The sequence below is a fragment of the Ursus maritimus genome, unplaced genomic scaffold, assembly GCF_017311325.1.
Source record: "Ursus maritimus isolate PB19 unplaced genomic scaffold, ASM1731132v1 scaffold_4, whole genome shotgun sequence".
Classification (NCBI taxonomy): domain Eukaryota; kingdom Metazoa; phylum Chordata; class Mammalia; order Carnivora; family Ursidae; genus Ursus; species Ursus maritimus.
In genome coordinates, this window is record NW_024426552.1 from 89,247,385 (window position 1) to 89,272,356 (window position 24,972).

At 34.2% G+C, this 24,972-nt stretch overlaps 1 protein-coding gene across 1 annotated transcript in view; it reads right to left on the bottom strand.

Annotated features, from left to right (window-relative positions):
* ECT2 (epithelial cell transforming 2) overlaps positions 1-24,972 on the bottom strand; it is a 69,564-nt gene that overhangs the window by 18,808 nt on the left and 25,784 nt on the right. Inside the window, exons 14-19 of the mRNA XM_008705383.2 lie at positions 12,518-12,586; positions 10,811-10,921; positions 10,084-10,180; positions 8,221-8,302; positions 2,422-2,500; positions 1,942-2,061 (exon numbers count right to left, since the gene is read on the bottom strand). Of these exons, the coding sequence (XP_008703605.1) occupies positions 1,942-2,061; positions 2,422-2,500; positions 8,221-8,302; positions 10,084-10,180; positions 10,811-10,921; positions 12,518-12,586 (558 nt within the window). The remainder of the gene's footprint in view (positions 1-1,941; positions 2,062-2,421; positions 2,501-8,220; positions 8,303-10,083; positions 10,181-10,810; positions 10,922-12,517; positions 12,587-24,972) is intronic.

Below are 24,972 nucleotides of genomic sequence, written 5' to 3' on the forward strand. Positions count from 1 at the left end.
AGTTTGGCTTCAGTAAAACAGCAACGGTCAAATTTTAGAGAAGTCAATATAGATTTTATCCATTTTAAATGTTTCTAACTTTTACCATATTCTTTACTCCAAATTTGCTAAGGTTTTTTTTTTTTTTAAACAAGCTAAAGAATAAAAGTTTAGGATTATAAATCTTGAAGTCCAAATTGAATGTTAGAGATGGAGTTGTTTAAGTTAATATGACTCTAAGATAGGGAGCTAAGATAAACTAGAACAAAAAGTCAATGCATTTAAGAAGATAAAGGAAATGAGGAACGGGGGTATCACATAATGGACTCGGAAGCTACAGGGACTAGCCAATGACAGGAATTAAAGTGGCGGGTAAGTCTCTGAGCCAGGTATAGAAAACTTCATGGAATTTGAAGACGCATGATCAAAAATTTAAAGTAAGCCACAACTCTCTCAGGATTAAGAGGATAAAACCCAGAATAGATTAGCAAACAAGTACAGACAATGGAGCCAGCTGATCTGGGCACTTCAATAGGAAAAACCTAAAAAAGGCTTTTAAGAGAAGCAAATTAATAGAAGTACTGAGCAACTATGTACAGTAAAACCTCACTGGAAACTGACTTTACCTAGCCCCTGTTCTCCAAAGCAAAGCAGGCTGAAGTTCTTCTTATGGGGTGACAGGTAGTTCAGAATTACCTGCCTCATGATTTTTTATGACTTTTTCAGTTCAGGGTATGTGTAGTATTTTCACTGTCTTTTGTGACATTACTGACCAATAAAAATACCATTTTTTATTAACCTCACTATAACAAATCTCTGCATTTAACACAAATCAAGTTTTGGTGAGATTTTATTACACCTGTAACTGCACATGGTTGGTTCTCTCAAAGTCCCTTGTATTTTATACTTTAAATAATAACGTATATAAGAGGACAGCACTTCAAGAGAAGTAGAAAAGGATAAAGTACAGACTTTAAAGAAAAAGGAAACCCATGAAATTACTTCAATGAAAGCAACAGCAAGCTACCCAATAACAGAAAGGTAAAAGGAGTCTTCTGGTTAATATTTGTTTTATCAAAATACAGGCTTTTTTTTCTGAGATAAAGGAAAATACACATCTTTATATCTCCCATTAGACTGTTCAGTTGTTTAAAAATACACTATTGGGGCGCCTGGGTGGCACAGTCAGTTAAGTCTGCCTTCGGCTCAGGTCATGATCCCAGGGTCCTGGGATGGAGCCCTGCATCGGGCTCCCTCCTCAGCGGGGAGTCTGCTTTTCCCTCTGCCTCCTACTCCCCCTGTTTGTGCATGCTCTCTCTCCCTCTCTCTGTCCAATAAATAAATAAAATCTTTTAAAAAATTAAAAAAATAAAAATACACTATTAAGAGTTGGAAAAGCACACAAAGATGACCCAATGTACCCACAGAATTAATATGGGGGAAATGCTTTAATAGATGAGAATTTTAGAATTATAATCATTGCACCCCATCTGATATACTAACCACTCACTCACCCTAAAACCTGCTGATTTAAGCAAGAATCAGGGGATCATAATTCATAGTAGTAAATAATGAAGTTACCCTATTCTTCAACAAAATACTGGCTCCCTCTTTGCTTGAAAAATCTACTAAATTTCAAAATTATTTTGTGGATCTTGAACAAACATACGTAGAAATGGAAAGCTCCTAAAATTCTAAGCATTTATTAGCATGAAAATAACCTAAATTTTCATTTTGACTTGGATGTTAAGTCATGAAAATTTATCATACTTCTTAGTATTAGGCCTTCTCTTAAAAGCATTCTATTAATGGCATTAAACCAACAAGTGGTCTCCAAAAAAAAGTGATTAAGTTAGCTTTACTTTAACTTGTACATTATACTTCAATCAAAGCTTGCTTTAAATATTCAGGCAAGTCACACAAATCAGCAGTGTTAATATACTACATTAAGTACAAATTTACCTCCAGGCAGTCATTGAAGAGAAAGAGAGTTACTTGCTCTCCTCTGTCACAGGGGTGTTCACCTAGAGAAATTGTTTCAACTCGTTGGACTAAGCTTCGGTGAGAAGACAAAAGATTAGCCTGTACAGAACGAAAATATTAGTAAAAGAGATCACTTGGTAGTAATCTTTTCAAAGTTATCATTTAAAAGAAAATGGTGCCAGGGCGCCTGGGTGGCTCAATTGGTTAAGCTCTTGATTTTGGCTCAGGTCATTATCTCAGGGATCCAACCCCATGGTGGGCTCAGTGGGGAGTCTGCCTGAGATTCTTTCTCTCCATCTCACTCTGCCCCTCTCCACCCTCCAGAATAAATCTTAAAAAAATAAATCTTAAAAAAAAGAAGAGAAAAAGATGGTGCCAAGATTCCTTTTATATTAAAACTACAGAATCTAAATAATAAGAAAGAAAATAAATTGACAATCATCAAAAATGAATACTTACTGGGCATCCATCTACTTCATAAACAACATCAAAAATTTGCTTTTGGGCTTCTGTTTTTCTCTTATCCTCGTTAATATGGCTGAAAAATTAATAAGTTTAGTTTTAAAACTTCAACTTTTAAAACAATAAACTATGAAAACTGCATACAAAGATATCTCATGTCACAGAAAAAAGATCTTCCATGTGTCTATCTTAATTTTGACAACTGAATCAGTTAAAATGTTTCCTAAAAGTAGCCCAGTATATTTAAAAAAAAAATTCCATAGAATCCTTCAGAAAATTTTTTACTATCTTCTTTCTATATTATTTTTTTTACTATACTCACTATATACTTCCTAAAATACATTAAACTTGTACAAACTTCAGGTTAACAGAAGTTCTAAGTGTAAGTTCAGTTAAGGTTTTTTGTAGGTCATTCCCAAGTCATACGCTAATCATTTTATTGAAACTAAGACTACTGCTTCCATACAAGATGAAGAAAGGAGGAAAGGATACACCTTATTCCTGAAACAACCAAAAAGCCATCAAGATATACAGAAATAGGGTTGGGGCACCTGAATGGCTCAGTTGGTTAAGTGTCCAATTCTTCTTGATTTTGGCTTAGGTCATGATCTCAGGATCATGAAATCAAGCCCGGCTCTACTCCATCCTGGGTGTGGAGTCGGCTTGGGATTCTCTCTCCCTCTCCCTGTGTCCCAAACACTCCCCTAGCCAACCCCCCCCCCCCCACAGGGTGCTCTCTCTCTTGAAAGAAAGAAAGAGAAAAGAGAAGGAAAAGAAAAGATAAGATAAGAAAAGAGGTTATCAAGACACTGGGAAGTCAATTCCTATGTGACTGGAGACAAATAAGGCAAGCCCAACTTAATGCTATCTATAAAAGACAGACTTTAGATTCAAAGACATAAATAAATAGGCAGAAAGTTAAATGATAGAAATCCTCTACCCAACAACAAAAAAATACACATTCTTCTTAAGTGTATATGGACCATTTTCCAGGTTAGGCCATAAAATAGGCCTCAAAAATTCTGAAAGGATTGAAATAATACAAAGTATCTCCTCCCACAACAATGGAGTAAAATTAGAAACAACAAAAGGAAACTGTGGAAATTCACAAGTATGTGGGAATTAAACAGCACACTCCTAAATAAACAATGGGTCAAGTAGAAATCATAAGGAAATTAGAAAATACTTAGGGAAAAAACAAAAACACAATATACGAAAATTATAGTATATGACTAAAGCAGTACCTATAAATTTATAGCTATAAATGCACATATAATAAAAAACAATTTCAAATCAATAACCTAAGCATGTTAGGTTATTGATTTAAGATTATTGATTTAAGATACCAGGGGAGAAAAACAAAGTAAATCTAAAGCAAGCAGAAAGAAAGGAATCATAGAATAGAAATTACTGAAATAGAGAATACAAAAAATAACAGAAAAATCAACAAAATTATTTGGCTCTTTGAAAAGATTGACAATATTGACAATCCTTTAGCTAGGCTGGCCAAGAAAAAAAAACGAAGACACAAATTACTAAAATCAGGAATAAAAGATGGGACATCACTACCAACCTTACAAAAACAAAAAGGATTATGGGAACACTATGGACAACTGCATGCCAACAAATTAGATAGCTTAGATGTAATGGACAAATTCCTACAAAGACACAAACGATAGAAACTGACTCAAGAAGAAATAAAAAGTCTGGATAGATCCATAACAATAAATTCAATTAGTGATTTTTAAAGCTCAAATGGCTTCACCGATGAATTCTACCAAACACCTAAAGAATTAATACCAATTCTTCCCAAGTTCTTCCAAAAAAGGAAATAACTTTCCAAAGTGGTCTATAAAACCAATATCAGCCTGATACCAAAGCCAGAAGACATGACTAGAAAATTGTAGACCAATATCCCTTATGAATATAGACACCAAAACCGTCAATGAAATACTAGCAAATCAAATCCAGCAACATAAAAAAGATGCAGCATAACCAAGTAAGATCTTACCGCAGGAAATACAAGCTTAAGAAGCAAAAATCAATAAATGTAATACACCATACCAATAGAATAAAGGACAAATACTACATGATCACTTAAATAGAGAAAAAGCATTTGACAAAATCCAATGCCCCTGCATGATAAAAACACTCAACAAACTAGAAATAAGTAAGAACTTCCTCAATCTAATAGAGGGAATCTATAAAAGTCCCAAAGCTACTATCACACTCACTAGTGAAAACCTGAATGCTTTTCCCCTAAAATCAGTTACAGGACAAGAATAGGATGTTCAGTCTAACCACTTCTATTAAACATTGTAGTGGAGCTTCTGGCCAGTGCAATAAGCACATGAAAAAATGCTCAACATCATTTGTTGTTAAAGAAAACCCAAGTCAAAACTACAATGAGATATCAATAGACATACACATCTATTAAAATTTCACAAATTAAAATAACCACGTGAGAGTTGGTAAGGACATGGAATCACTGATATTCACCATATACTGTTGGTAGGAATGTGAAATAGTACAACTACTTTGGAAACAGTTTCGCAATTTTTTAAAAGTTATACATACACCTACTACATGACCTAGCCATTCCTACCACCAGGTATTTATCCAAGAGAATGGAAAGCATATATTCATAGAAAGACTTGTTCACAAATGTTCATACAGCTTTATTTGTAAGAGGCAGAGACCGGCAAACAATCAAAATTTCCACCAACACATGAATGGATACGTCAGTTGTGCTACATCCATACAATGGACAACAATAATGAGCAATGCACTACTGATAAGAGCAACCCTAAGGACTAATTTCAAAACAATCATGCTAGTGAAAGAAGACTGACAAAAGACAATGTATTGTCTGATTCTATTTAGATAAAATCTTAGAAAACGGAAATTATACGATAAAAACAATAGCAGCTGTTACCCTAGCATAAGCAGGACTGGGAGAGGCAGGAAAAGGGATTACCAAAAGGCATGAGTAAACTTTTGGAGGTGACAGAAATGTCCCTTATCTTGATGGTAGTTAGTGATGGGTTTCATGGAAGTATACATACACCAAAATTAATCAAACTATATTTGAAACATAATATAGTTTAAAAAACAAACAAAAAAACACATACATACTAAAGCTACTAGAGCATAGATCTATAACAAATTAATCTGTATAAGCTAATAAGCATGTGTGGGCACCTGGGTGGCTCAGTCGGTTAAGGATCTGCCTTCAGCCCAGGTCATGATCCCAGGGTCCTGGGATCGGGGCTGCATCAGACTCCCTGCTCAGCAGCGAAGTCTGTTTCTCCCTCTGCTCCTCCCCCCCACTTGTGCGTGCTCACTCTCTCTCTCTCTCTCTCTCAAAAATAAACAAAAATTTAAAAAATAATAAGCTAAGCATGTATAACTAATGTAAGAATCTAATTTTAGGGGATTTTCATTTGTTTAAATAGCAAGGACTAGTTAATTGGCACTATCTCTTTTATTTCCTTTTCCTGAAAAATTATAGTTTCAATCAACCATACTAAGCATTTAAAACCTAGGCTAAATATTCAAAAATCTCAAGAACACAGATGTGGTCAAACTCTATTAGGTTTATAAATTAGCATCACAATTCAACATTAAAATAGCAGCTCCTATAACTCAACATTTACTGAAAACCTATTATGAGCATAGCATTTAGGATAAGGATAGATTAGAAAGATTCTTAAAGTCTCAGAAAGCTTAAATAATGTTGAAAAGGAAAGAAATCTTTAATCACCTGTCTTATCAGGATGGGTCTTTATCCCTAAAGCTGCCAATTGATACTATTCTAAGGGAGAAAACAAGTCAAATGACTATTCCCTACTTAGGTTACTCCATAATCTTTGTTTATAAAACATATTATACATAAATAGCAACTAGTATAAGCTACCATCGAAATAATACTGGTAAAGTACTCTACATACCAAATAGATAAATTGGGCAAGTAATAACCTTACAGCTTTCTCTTTCGGGAACATAAGTTAACACTGACTGTCTACTTCATAGTTTGTTGAAAAGATCAAAATAAATTATGTGCAGAGTATGTTAAATTATTAAGTGTTGAAGAAAAAAACTATTATCCTGGCCCCAAAATACCAAAGCAAAAGCATGAAGGCTGGCTGATCAACATATAAAATATAAACATAAGCAAAAAGCATGTGTAACCCTTTCAGCAAAAACAGAAACTGTTATTTGCTAATTTGAGCATTATTCTATTGTTGGACCCTCTCTCTAGGCTAGTAAAGTCTCTAAGAGCTCCTCTGCAAGTATTTTAAGAAACTGTTTCATATAGAAGCACCTCAGGGAATCTCAGAAGTCATTTAACTAAATCTATTAAACATGTTGATGACAAAGTCCAAACAGTTGAAGTGCCCTCACCCTCCATGAGGCAAACAATTAATAGCAACAGTTTTCATTTCTGATTATAATAATCAAGAAAGATCATTTCTGGGGCTCCTGGGTGGCTCAGTCGGTTAAGCATCTGCCTTTGGCTCAGGTTATGACCCTGGGACGGAGCCCCACATCAGGCTCCCTGCTCAGCCTGTCTCTCCCTCTCCCTCTGTCGTTCCCCCTGCTTGTGTTCTCTCACTTGCTCTCTTGCTCTCAAATAAATAAAATCTTAAAAAAAAAAAAATTAAAATGTAAAAAATAAAAAATAAATAAATAAAAGAAAGATCTTTTTTAAGTTTATTTACTTATTTATTTTTAAATAATCTCTATACCCAACTTGGGGCTTGAACTCACAATCCCTAAGACGATACACATACACACACACACACAGAGCCATCAAAAAATATTACTCAGCCATCAAAAAAATGAAACCTTGCCACTTGCAATGGCATGGATGAAACTAGAGGGTATTATGCTAAGCAAAATAAGTCAATCAGAGAAAGACAATTATCATGATTTCACCCATATGTGGAATTTAAGAAACAAAACAGAGCATAGGGGAGAGAAGGGAGGGAAAAAATAAAATAAGATGAAATTAGAGAGGGAAACAAACCATCAGAGACTCTTAATCATAAGAAACAAACTGAGGGTTGCTGGGGGCGAGGGGGATGGGGTAACTGGGTGAGGGGCATTAAGGAGGGCATGTGATGTAATGAGCACTGGGTGTTATATACAACTGATGAATCACTGAACTCTATCTCTGAAACTAATAATACACTATATGTTATTTAATTGAATTTAAATTAAAAAAAGAAAGATCATTCCTGATTAGAGCTATGTCTCCAAGTTAGACCCACAGTAATTAGCCTAAGTTTAACAGTTAAGCACCCAAGTCAATTCCACAGAGTTTATACTTTTAATACATCTCCAACCAACCCTACCAATTTGTACTCCATTAAATTCAAGGTAAGAAACAAAAAGTCAAAAGTAAAAGTGAAAGAAGTATTATAAATCTTTTCTTTTTATTTCACCACGGTCAACTTCCTGAGTTACATTTGGGTAGTTTAAATGAAGACAAGAACATGCTGTGACTGGAGGTATAGGAAGAACATGTCCGGAAGCACATTTATTATGAATTTCTAAATCATTGTTACTTTCTATGCATAATAGTTTAATACCTTAAGAAAAAAATGTTTTTGATTAATCAAGGTATTCTTACAATACTCCTCTCTCAACATTTTAATGTGAAAATATTAGAAAAATAAGATATCACTTTATAAAAATTTGCTACTGACATTTTTCTCTCCATTTATGATTCTAATTGTCATACAATTCCATTTTCATCTAGGAATCAATAAGAAATTGAAATAATGCACTTACGTCATTACTTCCTTTAGTGATCCAATAGCTTTTTCTAGAGTGCTTTTGTCAGGATTGTCTTCAGCTGTATGCTTCTTAAGATCTGTTATGATAAAATAGTTTTTTTCCATTATTAGAAAAATAGTAGAAAAAAAACCCCAGTAGTTTTTTATCCAAGACTTCAAAATACTGTCCATCTTGGAGCGCCTGGGTAGCTCAGTTGGAAATGTCTAACTTTGGTTCTGGTCATGATGTCAGGGTCCTGGGATAGAGCCCCATGTTGGGGAGCTCAGCGGGGACCCATCTGCTTATCCCTCTCCTTCTGCCCCTCCCCCTGCTCATGGTCTCTCTCTCTCTCTAAAAAATAAATAAAATCTTTTAAAAAAAATAAAATGCTGTCCATTTTGATATAGGTTGATTAATTTTTAAAGGTATTACCTAAGCTTTACTTCAAAAAAAATTTTATGCCATGTTCTCTTAGGAGCTCTCTTCTTACAAATTTGTTAAGGTTTCCACATTTTTTATTGACCAAATTTTCAGAATATGGACACATTTTCTTACACTGCCATCCCAATTCCCTTTTAGTAAAGCTTGGGGACACCTAGGTTCCTCAAGGTCTCTCCAAAGTGCTGAATGAAAACACACAATCCTCAATTAACTGAGAAGTCATTATATGTTATATTTCATATTGGAGCCCATGGATCTATCACAGAGAGCATTCAGTAACCTTGAAAGCAGGTTTTGTTTAACTTAGAGGTTCATGACATACTGGTACTTTGACTCTTATCCAGGTTAAGTTCCTCATGCCATGTTCCATCTCCACGCCAGGTTCCCTAGTACTATGCCCATCCAGTCTCTAAGTTGGAATGTTAGGAGAAAGGCTTAGAAACTATTTGATGGATTTCTACATGTACTTAATGAAGATAAGTAAATAACCAAAAAAAATGCCTCATAAAGTTAAATCACACTGTTTTGTTCATGTAGTCTCCTTATAATCTTAAAAAACAGGACAGCTTTTGAAGATGGGGGAAATCATCTTATAAACTAACTATTCTAACCTACATTAGATATCCTTTAAAAAATGATCAATTTTTTAAATTACTACAATTAATATATTACCCAAAATATTTTAAAGAGAAAAAATAGATTAAACAGTCCCAAAATTAGCCTCCTTATCTGCTGCTATCCATACTAATGTGCTTAACATTTGGGTATCAAAATACTTTATTACAAACTTATTCCTGTTTGTAATTTAGTTTTCATACTTAATTTTAAAAATATAAAAATTGACCCTGTCCTAGAAATATTCACTACGTTAGTCAGCTAAATGTAAAGGCATATACATATGCTTTTCTTTTGCTACAGGCAAAATTTATTTATAAAATTTAACTGTAAAAAAATAAACTCTCTGTTTAAGATCTAGAATAAATGGATGCAGGCTTCAAGAGTGTTCTGCACAATCTAAGAAAGAAAGTAAGCATTAGACCAAGTATACAGAACTTTTAAAGATTCAGAGAAGGACTAAATAAATTGAGACATGAATTATCTCTCATCTTGTGATTTCGTGGGTGAGTTTTGTTTACATGGATGTAAACTGATTTTGAATTAATGACACACCATGAAATGTAAGGCTTTCCGTAGAGAAACAAAAACTAAAATAATAGTCATTGTAATTGACAAGGTAACAAAGCATTTTAGGAGACTGAATTATTGTAGTACCTGTGATTTTAAGATTATCCATAAAGATATTTTCTATGTAAGACATAAACTTCTAATGCTGAAATCTAAGAAAACTATGAAAATGAAAAGAATTTCAAAATTTTTAGAGCAAAACAATTCCATAAAAAACAATCAAAATAGTCTGAAAACAGATCAGACAAGTACCATTTAAAAGTAACGCAACACTGGGTAACCTCTGTACTGGTCGAATGAGAAGTTCAACAAGGCTTTGCCGTCCACATTCTGGTTTAGCTTGATTTATCTGAAAGGAATTAATTTAACAATAAAAAAAAGGTTTTCTGCAAAGATTAAACACCTTACATTTATTAGATTACACCTTAGTACTAGTGCCCTGAAAAGAACTAACAGAAGAGATGGGATGGCAGTTGTTCTCTGGAAGACTACTGTGGTTGAATAATCTTCCAGGACCTGAAATGACCTCCTGGCCACTCAAGGATTAACATCTTAAACACAAAGTGAGTTTCTCTGCACACTCCTATAAATTCCACACCATTCACAAGAAAAAACAGTTTTTGAAGTATTAAGTATGCTGATACCACTGAGTAAACAAAATAAAGCACTGGTAAAGAAAAAAAAAGTCCTTAAAGGCAAAACCAAATCACATTGACAAATGTCTGAGAACTAAAACATGTACAACTTTAAAAAATATGAGTACCTCCAGAAAACATTTTCATTCACTCAGCTCCCTCTTGGCCTCTGCTACCTAAATCTTCTGAAGCCTTATATCATTGCCACTCTCAGGTCTGGCTAAAGTTAACAGGTTAAACATTAAGGTGTTCTTACATGGATAGATTTTTACTAAAAGCATAATTTAAATGAACTCCTTCAGAAATTATTCTCAGATTTTTTATTTGAAAGAATTGCAAATTACCTTCAGAAAAGCATGAAATCTTGGTTTCTGTTTTTCACATTTAATAATTGTTTCCTTGCTCATTTCAAAGAAGTTTACAAAGGGAGGGTAGGTTTTTACCAAATCTTTTGACTAGGAAGAAGAAGAAAAAACACATTAATTTGTTATACATGTTACCCTTAGGTCATAAAATTTAAAGTCAAATAATGAAGTCAAAACCTGACATACTGTAGGCAAAAGAAAATTTTTATATAAGTTTCTTCTCAAATTAAATATAGAAATTTTATGAATTTCTCATTAATGAGTTAATTGCTAACCAAAATGCATCAACTGGTACACATAGCCTAAAACTTGAAAAGCAAAGGCTCAGAAAGAAACGAAAGTATATTAATGCTTATTGTATTGATATAAACATGACAAAGTTTAAAAACTTCTGTAAGTTCAGAATATAGTAATTAGTACCCAAGAACATGGTATTATTTGTTGATGAATCCAAACCACCATTTAAAAGATCAATTATATTCCCAAAAACTCAAGAACAAAAAAAGGAAAAATGTCTTGGCTAACTGAGGAGACTAACAGGCATCAAAAAGACATGTGACACAACAGTCATGGAAAGAGCCCAGATGTCTACTGACAGATGAATAGATAAAGAAGATGCAGTGTATATATATACAACGAAATATTACTCAGTCATCAAAAAGAATGAAATCTTGCCATTTGCAAGGACATGGATGGAACTAGAGCATGGTATTATGCTAAGTGAAAGCAGTCAGTCAGGGAAAGACACCATATGATTTCACTCACACGTGGAATTTAAGAAACCAAACAGATGAACACAGGGGAAGGGAAGGAAAAATAAAATGAGATGAAAAGAGAGAGGGAGGCAAACCTCTTAACTCTAGGAAACAAACTGAGGGTTGCTGGAGGGGGGAAGGGTGGGCAGATGGGGTAACTGGGTGATGGTCATTAAGGAGCACACTTGAAGTAATGAGCACTGGATGTTGTATGCAACTGATGAATCATCAAATTCTACCTCTGAAACTAAAAAAAAAAAAAAAAAAAAGTGAGCAGAAAAAGATATGTGACAATAATCTGCATATTTGGAATTCTCAACCAAGCAGAAAAAAAAACATGTTTAAGACTATACGGTAAGGACGGAAGTTAGGAGAAGGCTTCAGAAAACTACATGTGTCAGAACTCAAGGAACTGAAACATATAAATTATATTCAAAGAGACTAAAAGACACTTACAAACCCTATTCTCAGCACCTCTTTCAAAATGAATTTACTTTATTTGATAAAATTAATAAGCTATGTGGTTCCTACCCTAGTAAAGAAAAAGCAGTTCATTAGAAGCTTTTATAAAGAGGAGACACAATGACAGCAAAAAATGGTATCAACTAAAAAGGAAAGAAACCTCAACTACAGAAAATTTCAAATAAAAATCAATCTGTGACCAGGCAAATAACTTGATATATAATAAGATGAGTACAGCACAGTATGACAATTAGTGTTCCTAACAATGACCTTGGGTTTCAAGAAAGTGTTAACTTATATATAGCAAATATGTTTCAGAAGACAAGAACACTTCCGATATATTTTACAAACACAACTATGTCAAAGTTTTGAAAGCTCTCACATTTAAACAAGTAACTGTCATTCCCTGCGAGTACTTAATGAGATGATGCTTTAACCTGAAATCCTAAAAAAGAAATAAAATACTTACATATTTAAGAAAGATGTCACCAATACTTTTGCTCTCATCCCAATTAACAATAAGGTCTTCAAGATCATCCTAAAAGAGCACAAATTGAAACATTTAAGCTTGAACTTGACAATCCCTTCAACATCTGTCAATATTTTTGAAATATTTGAAAGAAGCACCTTACGAAGTATCTTAATTTGATGTGCAAAGCAATTAATATAACACATTCTTTCACTTCAACAAGGAATTAACTTTTTGACTAGGAGGAAAATATCTTTTGAATAATAATTAAGAAAATATAAAGAGTGTCAAGTCAATAAGACTAAGCCTAACTTTCCAAATTGATATGATAGCTGAGCATCTTTTCCTATTAACTATAAAGTTGATTGCTATTATTAATTATAGAAAACTACTTTCGATCTTGCTGCTGAAGCATCTTATTTAACATCAGTCATCTGAAACTGTAATCTCTAACAGGTCAGCAAATTTTATTTAAAGGGCCAGATGGTAAATATTTTAAACCTTGCAGGCCACATGGTTTATGTTACAAGTACTCTGTCCTTGTACTGTGGAAGCAGCCATGGACAATTCATAAGCAACCAAATGTGCCTGTATTTCAATAAAACTTTCTTTACCAAAACAAGCAAAACTACCAAAATCCCAAACTAACTGGATTTGGCCCATCAACCATAGTTTTGCTAATCCTGATCTATAAAACTCCTCTATCGTCATCCTACAATAAGAAATATTTATAAAAAATTAGAAGACATGGAAAAGCATTATAATAAAACATAAATCAGATGATAAAATGAGATGCCAAGAAATGATACATTCCCTGACTGAAATTCTAAAAGTGACATTAAAGTAGAAATTAATCAATAAGTTTTTATAACCAAAAGTTCTCCAAGTGTCAACCACAGGCCCCCCCAGAACATCTTCTTAGTGGTATTCATGAGATTAAAACTATTTTCATTACAATACTAAAGCTCTATTCGACTTTTTCATTCTAATTCTCTCAAATCATACAATAGAGTTTCCTAGCAGCTACATGATGTGTGATACTGCAACAGACTGAATTCAGAAGCAGATATGAGAAACGGTCTTCTCTTTAACCAGACAGAAAAAATGTAAAACAGTGTCACTCTCCCACTATTTCTGCTTTGGAAATTATTCTCCATAAAGATTATGTTATTTATGCTACTCACATAATGAGTTATCATTACTTTAAATGTATTAATATAATTTTTAAATTGGATTGGATATCCACATGCAAAAAGATGAACCCTCTCACTTTACCCAAAAATTAATTCAAAATGGATTATACATCTAACTATAGAACTAAAACAATACAACTTTTAGAAGAAAACATAACCTTTAAAACTTTAAGTTAGGCAAAATTTCTTAGATATGAAAGCAAAAGCACAGTACATAAAAGAAAAAATGGATAAACTGGACTTCATCAAAATTGAAAACTTTTGTACTTCAAAAGATACCATTAAAAAAATGAAAAGACAACCAACAATAGACTGAGAGAAAATATGTACGGAACACATGGCTGATAAAGGACTTGTATCTAGCATTTATAGAGAACACTTGCACCTCAATAAGATGACAAACAGCCCAATTAAAACATGAGCAACTGAACTAAACACACATTTCACCAAATATAAAAATGACTAATAAGCATGTGAAAAGATGCTCAACATCATTAATCACTAACGAAATGTATACCGAGGACACAATAAGGGGCACCTGGCTGGCTCAGTCAATGGAGCACCCCACTCTCGATCTCGGGGTTTTAAGTTCGAGCTCCACACGCTGGGTGTAGAGATTACTTAAAAATAAAATCTTAAAAAAGCAAAAAAAAAAAAAAAAAGAGATACCATATCACATCCTAGAATGGCTTAAAAAAAAGGTTAAATAGTGGTGAGAACGTGGAGAAATTTGAACCCCATACATCACTGATAAGAATGTAAAATGATGTAAAAGCAGTTTCTGAAAAGTTTTAAATATAAGACTACCAATATGACCCAACAATTCTATTCCCAAGTATCTACTAAAGAGAAATGAAAGCATGCCCACACAAATATCTGCACACAATGTTCATAGCAGCATTATTCATAATTGCCAAAAACTGGAAAAATCCTAAATTTCAGTCAACTGGTGACAGGATAAAGAAATGTGGCACAGCCATATAATAGAATATTATCTGTCTATACAAAGGAACAAACTACTAATGTGCTACATCATACAGGAAATTCAAAAATATGCTATGTGAAAGAAGTCAGACATAAGACACAATATACTGCATATTTGCATTTGTATGAAATGTCCAGAAAATGCAAATTTATAGAGACAGAAACTAGATTAGTTGCATCACTTAGTAAAGTCATTAAATCATTGAATAGTATGTTTGAAATAGGTGAATTTAAAGACATATAAAATGTACCTCAATAAAGCTGTTAAAAATCTGAAGCATCTTGAAAAATATTTTAAAATTTTCCATTTTAATTTCAAAATCAGTTAATACCAACTGATAAAACCCACATTAACAAAAGTTCTTCAATAGTTTAGGAATTAAAAGGGACCCTGAGACCAAGTAATTTAACTATCGTCCTACACTAGCAGATTCAGGAAAGTTTTAAAAAGGGGGAAAAAAATTACTCCTGGTAGCAGAAAAAGTACTTAACAACCCAAAAGTCAAGAACTAAGATTTAACAATTTAAAATTGCACTTGAAAGAAACAAAAGAAAGATGAAGTTTATAAATGAGACTAACCTTGGGTCAATATAATGTAGTAGATTCTGCACTGACTAGCTAGTTTTAAATACTGGCTCTAGGGTTTGTTCTGTGTCCTTGGGCAAGTTATTTAACCTCTAAGTGTCTCAATTTCCGATTCTGAAAAATGAGGATATTAATAATTTCTCTCTCAAAGGATTAAATTAATTAATACTTGTTCAGTACTTAGAAGAATCCTGAGGGGTGCCTGGCTGACTCAGTTGGTAGAACATACGACTCTTGATCTCAGGGTTGTAAGTTTGAGTCCCACATTGGGTGTAAAGATTATTTAGAAATAAAATTGTTAAAAAAAAAAAAAGAACCTTTAACAGATTATAGTGCTGAGTAAGCTATTATTAAACTATATTTACCTATATATTTAATATCAAGTACACAGAATATTCAGAAAACTGTGATACAAAAGAGAAAAAACTTACAGCTCTGGCAATCTAATCTACTGGTCCTTTTTTGAAGTGTAAAAAACTGGGTGCCTGGGTGGCTCAGTCAGTTAAACGTCTGCCTTTGGCTTCAGTCATTATCTCTGGGTCCTGGGATAGAGCCCTGCATTGGGCGCTCTGCTCAGCGGGGAGTCTCCCTCTCCCTCTGCCCCTCTCCCTGCTTGTGCACGCTCTCTCTCTCAAATAAATAAATAAATTAAATTAAATGTGCAAAAAACTGTAAGATGGCTGTATATACTTACATAAGAACATTGCTATCAGAAAGCAATATCATCTCTAGACACTCTGAAAAACAGTCTATTTCTGGTGAACTTTGAATTCCTAATGTTTGTTGACTAAGCATTTCTGCCTTCATGAACGGTTACCTCAGGAGCAATGTAATGAAGGAATTAAGGCTTAGAGAGATCAAGCAATTTGACTCAAATCACACTGCTGTGAACCAGTATTCAAACTCAAGTAGTCTAACTCCAGATTCCATTATTCCACTTGATCTATACCATAGTTCCTCTCCATTACAAATGGGGAGTCAGAAAGGCAGGTAAGCCCCCAAGAGCATTATTCATAGTGCCATCATCTCTTACAACGTTTCTATAGGAAAATGCTTCACCCAATTTAGCACAGACACTAGGATACATCTCCTTCTCCTTGTCCATAACACATCAGGAATTCTCCATAGGATTCTCCCAGATTTACCTCCTGGCCATAACAAAGAAGAATTCTGTAGTTCTAAGACACAGAGCAGAGCTCCCACAGCCTGTTAGAAAAGTAGAGAAAGTAAACAAATGGAACTAAGAGAGCTGAGCTACTTCCTTCTTTTCTTCCTTGTTAAGATCTCTTCTGTACTGAATGGGAGAAGATATTTGCAAATGACATTATCAGATAAAGAGCTAGTATCTAAAATCTATAAAGAACTTATCAAACTCAACACTCAAGGAACAAAATATCCAATCAAGAAATGGGCAGACGACATGAACAGATATTTCTGCAAAGACATCCAAATGGCCAACAGACACATGAAAAATGCTCAATATCACTCGGCATCAGAGAAATACAAATCAAAAGCACAATGAGATACCACCTCACACCAGTCAGAATGGCTAAAACGAACAAGTCAGGAAATGACAGATGTTGGTGAGGATGTGGAGAAAGGGGATCCCTCCTACACTGTTGGTGGAAATGCGAGCTGGTGCAGCCACTCTGGAAAACAGTCTGGTGGGTCCTCAAAAAGTTCAAAATAGAGCTACCCTACGACCCAGCAATTGCACTACTGGGTATTTATCCCAAAGATACAAATGTAGTGATCCAATGGGTCACGTGCACCCCAATGTTTATAGCAGTAATGTCCACAATAGCCAAACTATGGAAAGAGCCCAGATGTCCATCGGCAGATGAATGGATGAAGATGTGGTGTGTATATACACACACACACACACACACACACACACACACACACACACTGGAATATTACGCAGTCATCAAAAAAATGAAATCTTGCCACTTGCAACGACATGGATGAACTAGAGGGTATTATGCTAAGCGAAATAAGTCAATCAGAGAAAGACAATTATCATATGATCTCACTGATATGTGGAATCTGAGAAACAATGCAGAGGATCATAGGGGAAGAGAGGAAAAAATGAAACAAGAAGAAACCAGAGAGGGAGACAAACCATAAGAGACTCTTAATCTCAGGAAACAAACTGAGGGTTGCTGGAGTGGAGGGAAGGATGAGGTGGCTGAGTGATGGACACTGGAGAAGGCATGTGTTGTGGTGAGCACTGTGTATTATGTAAGACTGATGAATCACAGACCTGTACCCCTGAAATAATACATTTTATGTTAATAATAGATAAACAAATAAATAAATAAAGATGAGGGCATGAGAAGTAAAAAAAAATTAAGAAATGAGACTGAAAAAAAAAAAGATTTCTTCTGTACTGTTATTATCTACTCTTATTTAAGATGGATTTCTCTTTTACCTAGCTCACTGCACAATAAACTAAATTAGCAGATTTCCCAATATACATACCTGTTCCTGAAAGAAGCACCAGGGTACCTTGAGACTTACACTAAATTAACAAAGGATAAACATACAAAGAAAAAATACTCTATCCTATCCCTCCCTTTCCTTTTGTTTCATCATACTTCCATACAAAAGCAGGGATTTGTACCGTCAAGGACGAATGTTGATAAATCCTGAAGATACATTCACACATAGGAAAAGAGAATGTTGACAACAATCTCAAAAATTCTCATCTTAATCTAAATATCATCAGTGTACTACCTTGGGAGTCAAACTAAGAATGAGGCCAAGTTGTCCATATAATATCTAGATAAGGGAATACCGACTTCCAGTCCTGATCTGGACATTTAAAAACAGCATGACCACCATTCAGCAAACATTTACTGACAGAAATTTAAGTGCCAGACACAGTGGTTGTAAACACAGTGAGTAAAAGCTAGTTTTAATCCTTCACAAAACTTCTGAACATTGGTTTACACAACTTCTGAATTTAGATTATTAATATGAATTGCTATTGTTATTTATTGAATGCTCAGTGTCAAGCACTAGGCTTAGTGTCTTCCAAATATGTAAAAAATTTAAAAAAAATTTCACAACAACCCCAAGCTAGACACTTACTAACCCCATATTAGAGATATGAAAACAAGCACTTAACTACCTGACTTCATACCCAAATACGTCTTATTCCACAGTCCACCATCTGTAACCGCAATACCATAAAATACATACACACCAGAATACTGTATTAACTTCTCAGAATACTGTATTAACAAGATGAAATGAAAAACTACAAATTTAGGACACGTTTACAGTTTATTCCTCTACATACTGAAAGAGTATGCATCTACAGCATGATCAAGAAGCAATATATCATTATTAACAGCCAAGACATGAAACAACCTAGTGCCCATCAATAAATGGACAAAGAAAACGTGTATGTATATATAATGGAATATTATTCAATCATAAAAAAGAAAATCCTGCCATTTGCAACAAAGATGAACCTTGAGGGCATTATACTAAGTGAAGTAAGTCAGAGAAGGACAAACACTATATGATCTCACTTACATGTGGAATCTAAAAAAACCCAGACTAACTGATTAAATAAATAAAACCAAACTCATATTAGAACATATAAGTGGTTGCCAGAGCCAGGATGGGAGTCGGGGGAGGCAAAACAGGCAAAGGTGGTCAGAAGGTACAAACGTCCAGTTATAAGATAAGACCTGAGGGTGTAACATACAGCATAACTATGGTTAACAATATTGTACTGCATGTTTGGAAGTTGCTGAGAGAGTAGATCTTAACAGTTCTCACCACAAAGAAAAAAGAATTTGTAACTATGTGTGGTGATAGATGCTAACTAAATTTATTCTGATCACTTCACAATATATACACATATCAAACCATTAAGTCGTATACTAAAACTAATACAATGTTATGTCAATTATACCTCAATTTTTAAAAAAAGCAAAATAGCTTTAGGGTTTAAGAAAACAGACTTTGAAGTCAGATAAACAAGTGTTCAAATCCTGGATCCTGGATCCACCATTTATTAGATGACTTGACTTCAGAAAAATTAAATTTCTGTGTGTAGCAGTTTCGCATCTATAAAACGTAGACAATAATACCAACTTCTTGGTACATTCGAATAGATGTGGCAGTACTTGATGGCTAGCTACATTTTAAAAGAAGGGAAAAAACTGCTATGTATTAAAAAAAACAAGAAAATACTAAAAAATGTTTAAATTTGGGTGATGAGATTATGGGTATTTTCTTTTTTTTTTTTTTTTTGAAGATTTACTTATTTATTTATTTGTCAGAGAGAGAGCGAGCATGCACAGGCAGGGGAAACAGCAGGCAGCAGAAGAAGCAGGCTCCCTCCTGAGCAAGGAGCCCGATGTGGGACTCAGATCTCAGGACCCTGGGATCCTGACCCGAGCCAAAGGCAGATGCTTAACTGACTGAGCCATTCAGGTGTCCCAAATTATGGGTATTTTCTATTCCTCTTTTCTTCACTCCTGATTTTACAAATCTTTGACAAGATGTATTGGTTTCATGGTAAAAAGAACACAGGCTTTGAAATTTTTTCTTCAAAAATTTTGTTTATTCATATTAGAGAGAGAAGGAGATTGTGCAAGCAGTGGGGGGAAGGGAGGGGCAGAGCGAGAGGCAGAGAATCTCAAGCAGACTCTGCTCTGAGCATGGAGCCTGATGCGGGACTCAATTTCACGGCCCTGACATCATGACCTGAACCAGAACCAAGAGTCAGACACTTAACCCGACTGAGCCACCCAGGAGCCCCACACACTGAAATTTTTAAATGTGTGACAAACCTGAAATCAGCTAAAAAACAACTAATAGTTGAAATATTGGTAATCAAACTTTCTTTTTTTTTAATAATAATTTTTTATTATGTTATGTTAGTCACCATACAGTACATCCCAAGTTTTTGATGTAAAGTTCCATGATTCATTACTTGTGCATAATCCAACTTTCTAGACAAAGCTTAAAGAACTGTTACACATGAGAAAACTAAAGAGTGACAATCACTTTCAAAGCTCCAGTGAATCAGAGAACATGATTTTCTCAACTGAGATTATGATCCTGTACACATAACAGTATAACATTTTATATTAGAAGAGCACTTGCACACCCAGACTGGATAAATGACTGACACAAATTCAAATAGATCCACAAATTAGCGGTAGAACACCAAGATGAAAACCTACTTGCCTTCCCACTCTACCTTTATGCCTCTCAGTGTTTCTTATGAAAGAAAAAAAAAAAAAAAAAAGAAAACTTTTCAAATATTCAGAAACCTAACTGGACATAAGGATAAAGTAGGCTGAAACTCTGTAGCTTTTTAAGAAAATAAAGATTCCTTCAGAGCTCCCTTTAGATCCAGAAATAACTGAAATATGATTGTGGGTTTTGATAAAATACAAAAGTAAGTGTTTGATAAATTGCATTTTTCTTAACTTATAGATCTTTTATATTTTGTTTATAATGTGCAGTAAAATCAAAAGTACTTTAATGTACTTGTTTAAATACATTCTTTAATTCAGATTGATCTTTTTATTGGAATATGGACTAAACATTAATATGGACTGTTCTGAGGAGAAAACTGATCAATTTTGCTCAAGCATCTCATAGGAAAAGTAAGAGGAAATAAAGCTTAACTACTTGCAAGAGTTCAGCTAAACCTGCAAAAAAAAAAGACTAGTTTAGATAGATTGTGGGAAAAGGAAAAAAAAGCAAACATATAAACAGTGATAAGAGAGATGTTGAGGGATGCCTGAGTGGCTCAGTCTGTTGGGCGTCTGCCTTCAGCTGAAGTCATGATTCCACGGTCCTGGGATAGAGCCCCACATCAGGCTCCTTGCTGAGCAAGGAGTCTGCTTCTCTTTCTGCCTTTCCTCCCCACCCACCAACCCCACGGCTTATGCTCGCTCTCCCTCTCTCTCATTCTCTCTCTTGCAAATAAATAAATAAAACCTTAAAAAAAAGAGAGAGAGAGGAGATGTTGATGGAAAAAAAAATTAAAAAAATACTTCTCCCTAAATTTGAGAACTTTTTCCTTATAACATTTTCTATTTTATCCTATTTATTTACACAACTGTGTGTATACATACTCTTATAATAAAATGTTGTTAGAATCTAATAAAAGTTTACCACACAGTACTACAAGTCATTAAAATTATTAGAATACACGAGTAATTTGTATTTTCTATTCAAGTTACTAAGGAAGACAATAAGCAGTTATTTCCAGACATACACTTAATATAAGTACTAAATGTCTTAACATAGTAGCATAGAAACTTGGTTTAGGAGAAAGAGACTGGATTGCAAACTAGAAGACTGTTTATGTCTACATTGCTACTTGTAGCAATCTAAACAAATAAAAGGAAAAAACCTAGAATACATGAATTTAGCAAGGTCACAGGTCGCAAACAGATGTGTATGTTCTCTCTCCCTCTCTCACACACACAGATCACATTCCTATATACCAGTAATGTACAAGTGGAAACCAAAATTCAAAAAGCAGTTCAATTACAATAAAAAATTAAAATTAGTATAAGTATAATAAAATATGTACATGATGTTGAAAATTATAGAAAGCTGATGAAAGAAATCAAAGACCTAAATAAATGAAGACATGGATCGAAAGATTCAACACAGAAGGAAATGTCCATTCTTCCCCAAATTGATTTATGGATTTAACCCAATGGCAATCAAAACTCCAGGACTTTTTATAGTCAAAGAAAACCTAATTCTAAAAATTAAATGTAAAGGCAGAGGAACATGTTAGTATAAAGCTGCAGTATTCAAGACTGTGATATTGGTGAATGGAAAAACATACAAGATAAATAGAATAGAAAAATGTCCACAAACCAACACACACAAAGATGACCAAGTAATTTTTGACAGATTCAATGGTGGAAGGCTAGTCATCCAACAAATGGTACTAAAACATCATTTGCCCTAGGCAAAAAAATAAACTAAAAATGGATCGCAGACCTAAGCAAAAAACCTAAAACTATGAAACACTTAGAAGAAAACATTAGAGAAAATCTTGTAATTTAGGCTTAGGGTAAGAGCTGTTAAATATGAAATCAAAAGCATGAACTATAAAAGAAAAAAACTTGAAAATAAATTAGACTTCATGAAAATTTAAAAGTTTTCAGCCCAGAATAAAAAGACATGCTAAAGACAAGGGAAAAACATTTGCAACTCACATATCTGACAAAGGACTAGTATTCAAAATATACAAAGAATTCTCAAAACTCAGGAAGGAAACAACTCAATTAAAAATGGGCAAAATCTTGAGCAGTTATCTCAACAAAAAAAGATACACAGAATAGATGTTCAACATCATTAATCATTACAGAAATGAAAACTAAGGCCACAATAAGATACCATTACATACTCATCTGTATGGCTAAAATAAAAAGTACTGATAATATCAAAACTTGTTGGGATGTGAGCAACCGAACTCCTACACATTGCTGGTGGAAATGCAAAATTGTATAACCCCTCTGGAAAAGGGTCTGACAGTTTCTTATAAAGTTCAACATTACTTATCATTTACTTATTATTACTTATCATTACTCAAGAGCAATGAAAATTTATATTCACATAAAACCTATACACAAATGTTGGTAACACTCTTTTTATAATCACCCAAACTGTAAACAACCCAAATGTCCTTTAAGGAGTCACCAAATAAAACTGTGGTATACCATTCAGCGATAAAAAGGATCAAACTATTCACACAGACAGCAAGTTAGAAGAACCTCAAAGGCTAAAAAATGCTAGTCCCAACAGGTTATATTAATTGTAATCCCATTCATAGGACATTCTCAAAAAAGACAAAAGTACAGTGATGAAGAAATCAGTGGTTACCAGGAGTTGTAATGAGGAAAGGGTGTGACTTATAAAGGAATAGAAGTACCAGGAGTTTTTTGGGGGATGGAAATGTTCTGTATTCTGATTGTAGTAGAGGCTACACAAATTTTGTGTGTTAAAATTCACAGAATTGTACAAATTTCACTGTACGATAATTTAAAAAGTAAAATTTTAAAAAGCCAATTGACTATTCAAACTAAAAATAGTAATGTATTGTTGGGGTCTTAATATATGTGAACGTAAAATGAATGCCAATAGTGCAAAGGGGAAGAGAAGATGAAGAAAGAAAAAAAAAAAGAAAAGGAGAGAGAGAAAAGGAAAATACATTGCAAATAGTAAAGAACTACATGAAGTTTATGAATTGTTACTAGATTTAAGAACTACAATTCTGTAAGTTTATTTATCCAAAATATTTACATGTACATATAAATACATATTATAAACAAATATATTTTTCAGGCCTTCCATTTCTGCAATAATAAATGAACCTTACCTGCTAAAAACAACTAAAAATACCGAAGAAAGAAAGAAAAAAAACAAACATGGCTACATGCATATAGTTTGTGCGCCTACATGTATACGATAGAACTATAAGGGTAATGAGAAGCACAGAATTCCAAATGCTGATTGACTTCTGAGGGAAGGGAAAGGATTAGGATCGGGGAAAAAAACACAACAGAGGTTTCGAAGATATTTGTAATCATTTATAAACACTCCTTTACCTAGTCAGCATTTAATTAAAAATCCTAAACAGAAATATTCAGACAAACAAAATACATCAAGGTTCATTAAAAACTCCCAACAGTCTTAAGACATGTTAAACTATCCAAAAGCAGTTCTCCTGTGCTTGCTTTAATCCTTATATAAAATTAGACAGCCAAAAACTTCTGATTCTATCTTTCCAACATTTCTCAAATTTATCCTCTTTTCATTTTCACTGATACTATCCTAAGAGGTTCAGGTCCTTAAAATCTCTAACCAAGACTGCTGAAATCACCTTCAAATTGGTCTTGCCTCCACAATTTTCCTTCTTCAATACTTCCTTCAAAGTGAACCAAGTTATCTTTCTAAAATCCAAGTCAGATATCATCTTTCCCTTCCCCTCAAAAATTCTTCTCTAGATTACAGATGACCCAAAGGCCTTCTCTGGTCTGGCATTGGCAGCCTTACCTCCAATCTCACTATATCCATACCCCACCCCCACCCTAGTCTCTTTAACTCACCCTAAACTCGAATGTCCCTACACTCGTCATAATACCTTGAATGATAAACATCTTCAATTGTCTGTAGTGTTTGCACAATCTCAAATACACTCCCTACCCATATTCTTTGCATGTACTAATCATACTCATACTTTAAAATTCACTTCAGGAGAGCCTGGGTGGCTCAATCAGTTAAGCATCCAACTCTTGGTCTCAGCTCACATCATGATCTCAGGGTTGTGGGATCGAGCCCTGCTGGGCTCAGCACAGAGTCTGACTGAGATTCTCTCCTTCTCCCTCCCCCCTGATGCATGTGCACACTCACTCACTCTCTCTCTAAATAAATAAATCTTTAAAAATAAATAAATAAAATTCACTTCAATTTTTATCTTCTTTATGATGCTTTTTCCAATGTTCAATCCATTGAAACTTCCAGCCCAACACCTTCTCTAAGCTGGAAGAGTAAAACTCACACCACACAAGTCTCCAAATACCTTATCTAAACCTCCCTCATGATGCTCATAACCTTCCATTTGGTATTATAATTAAATATGTATGTTTTATCTCCTCTTCCAGTCTAAGTTCCTTTAAAACAGGAATCCTCTT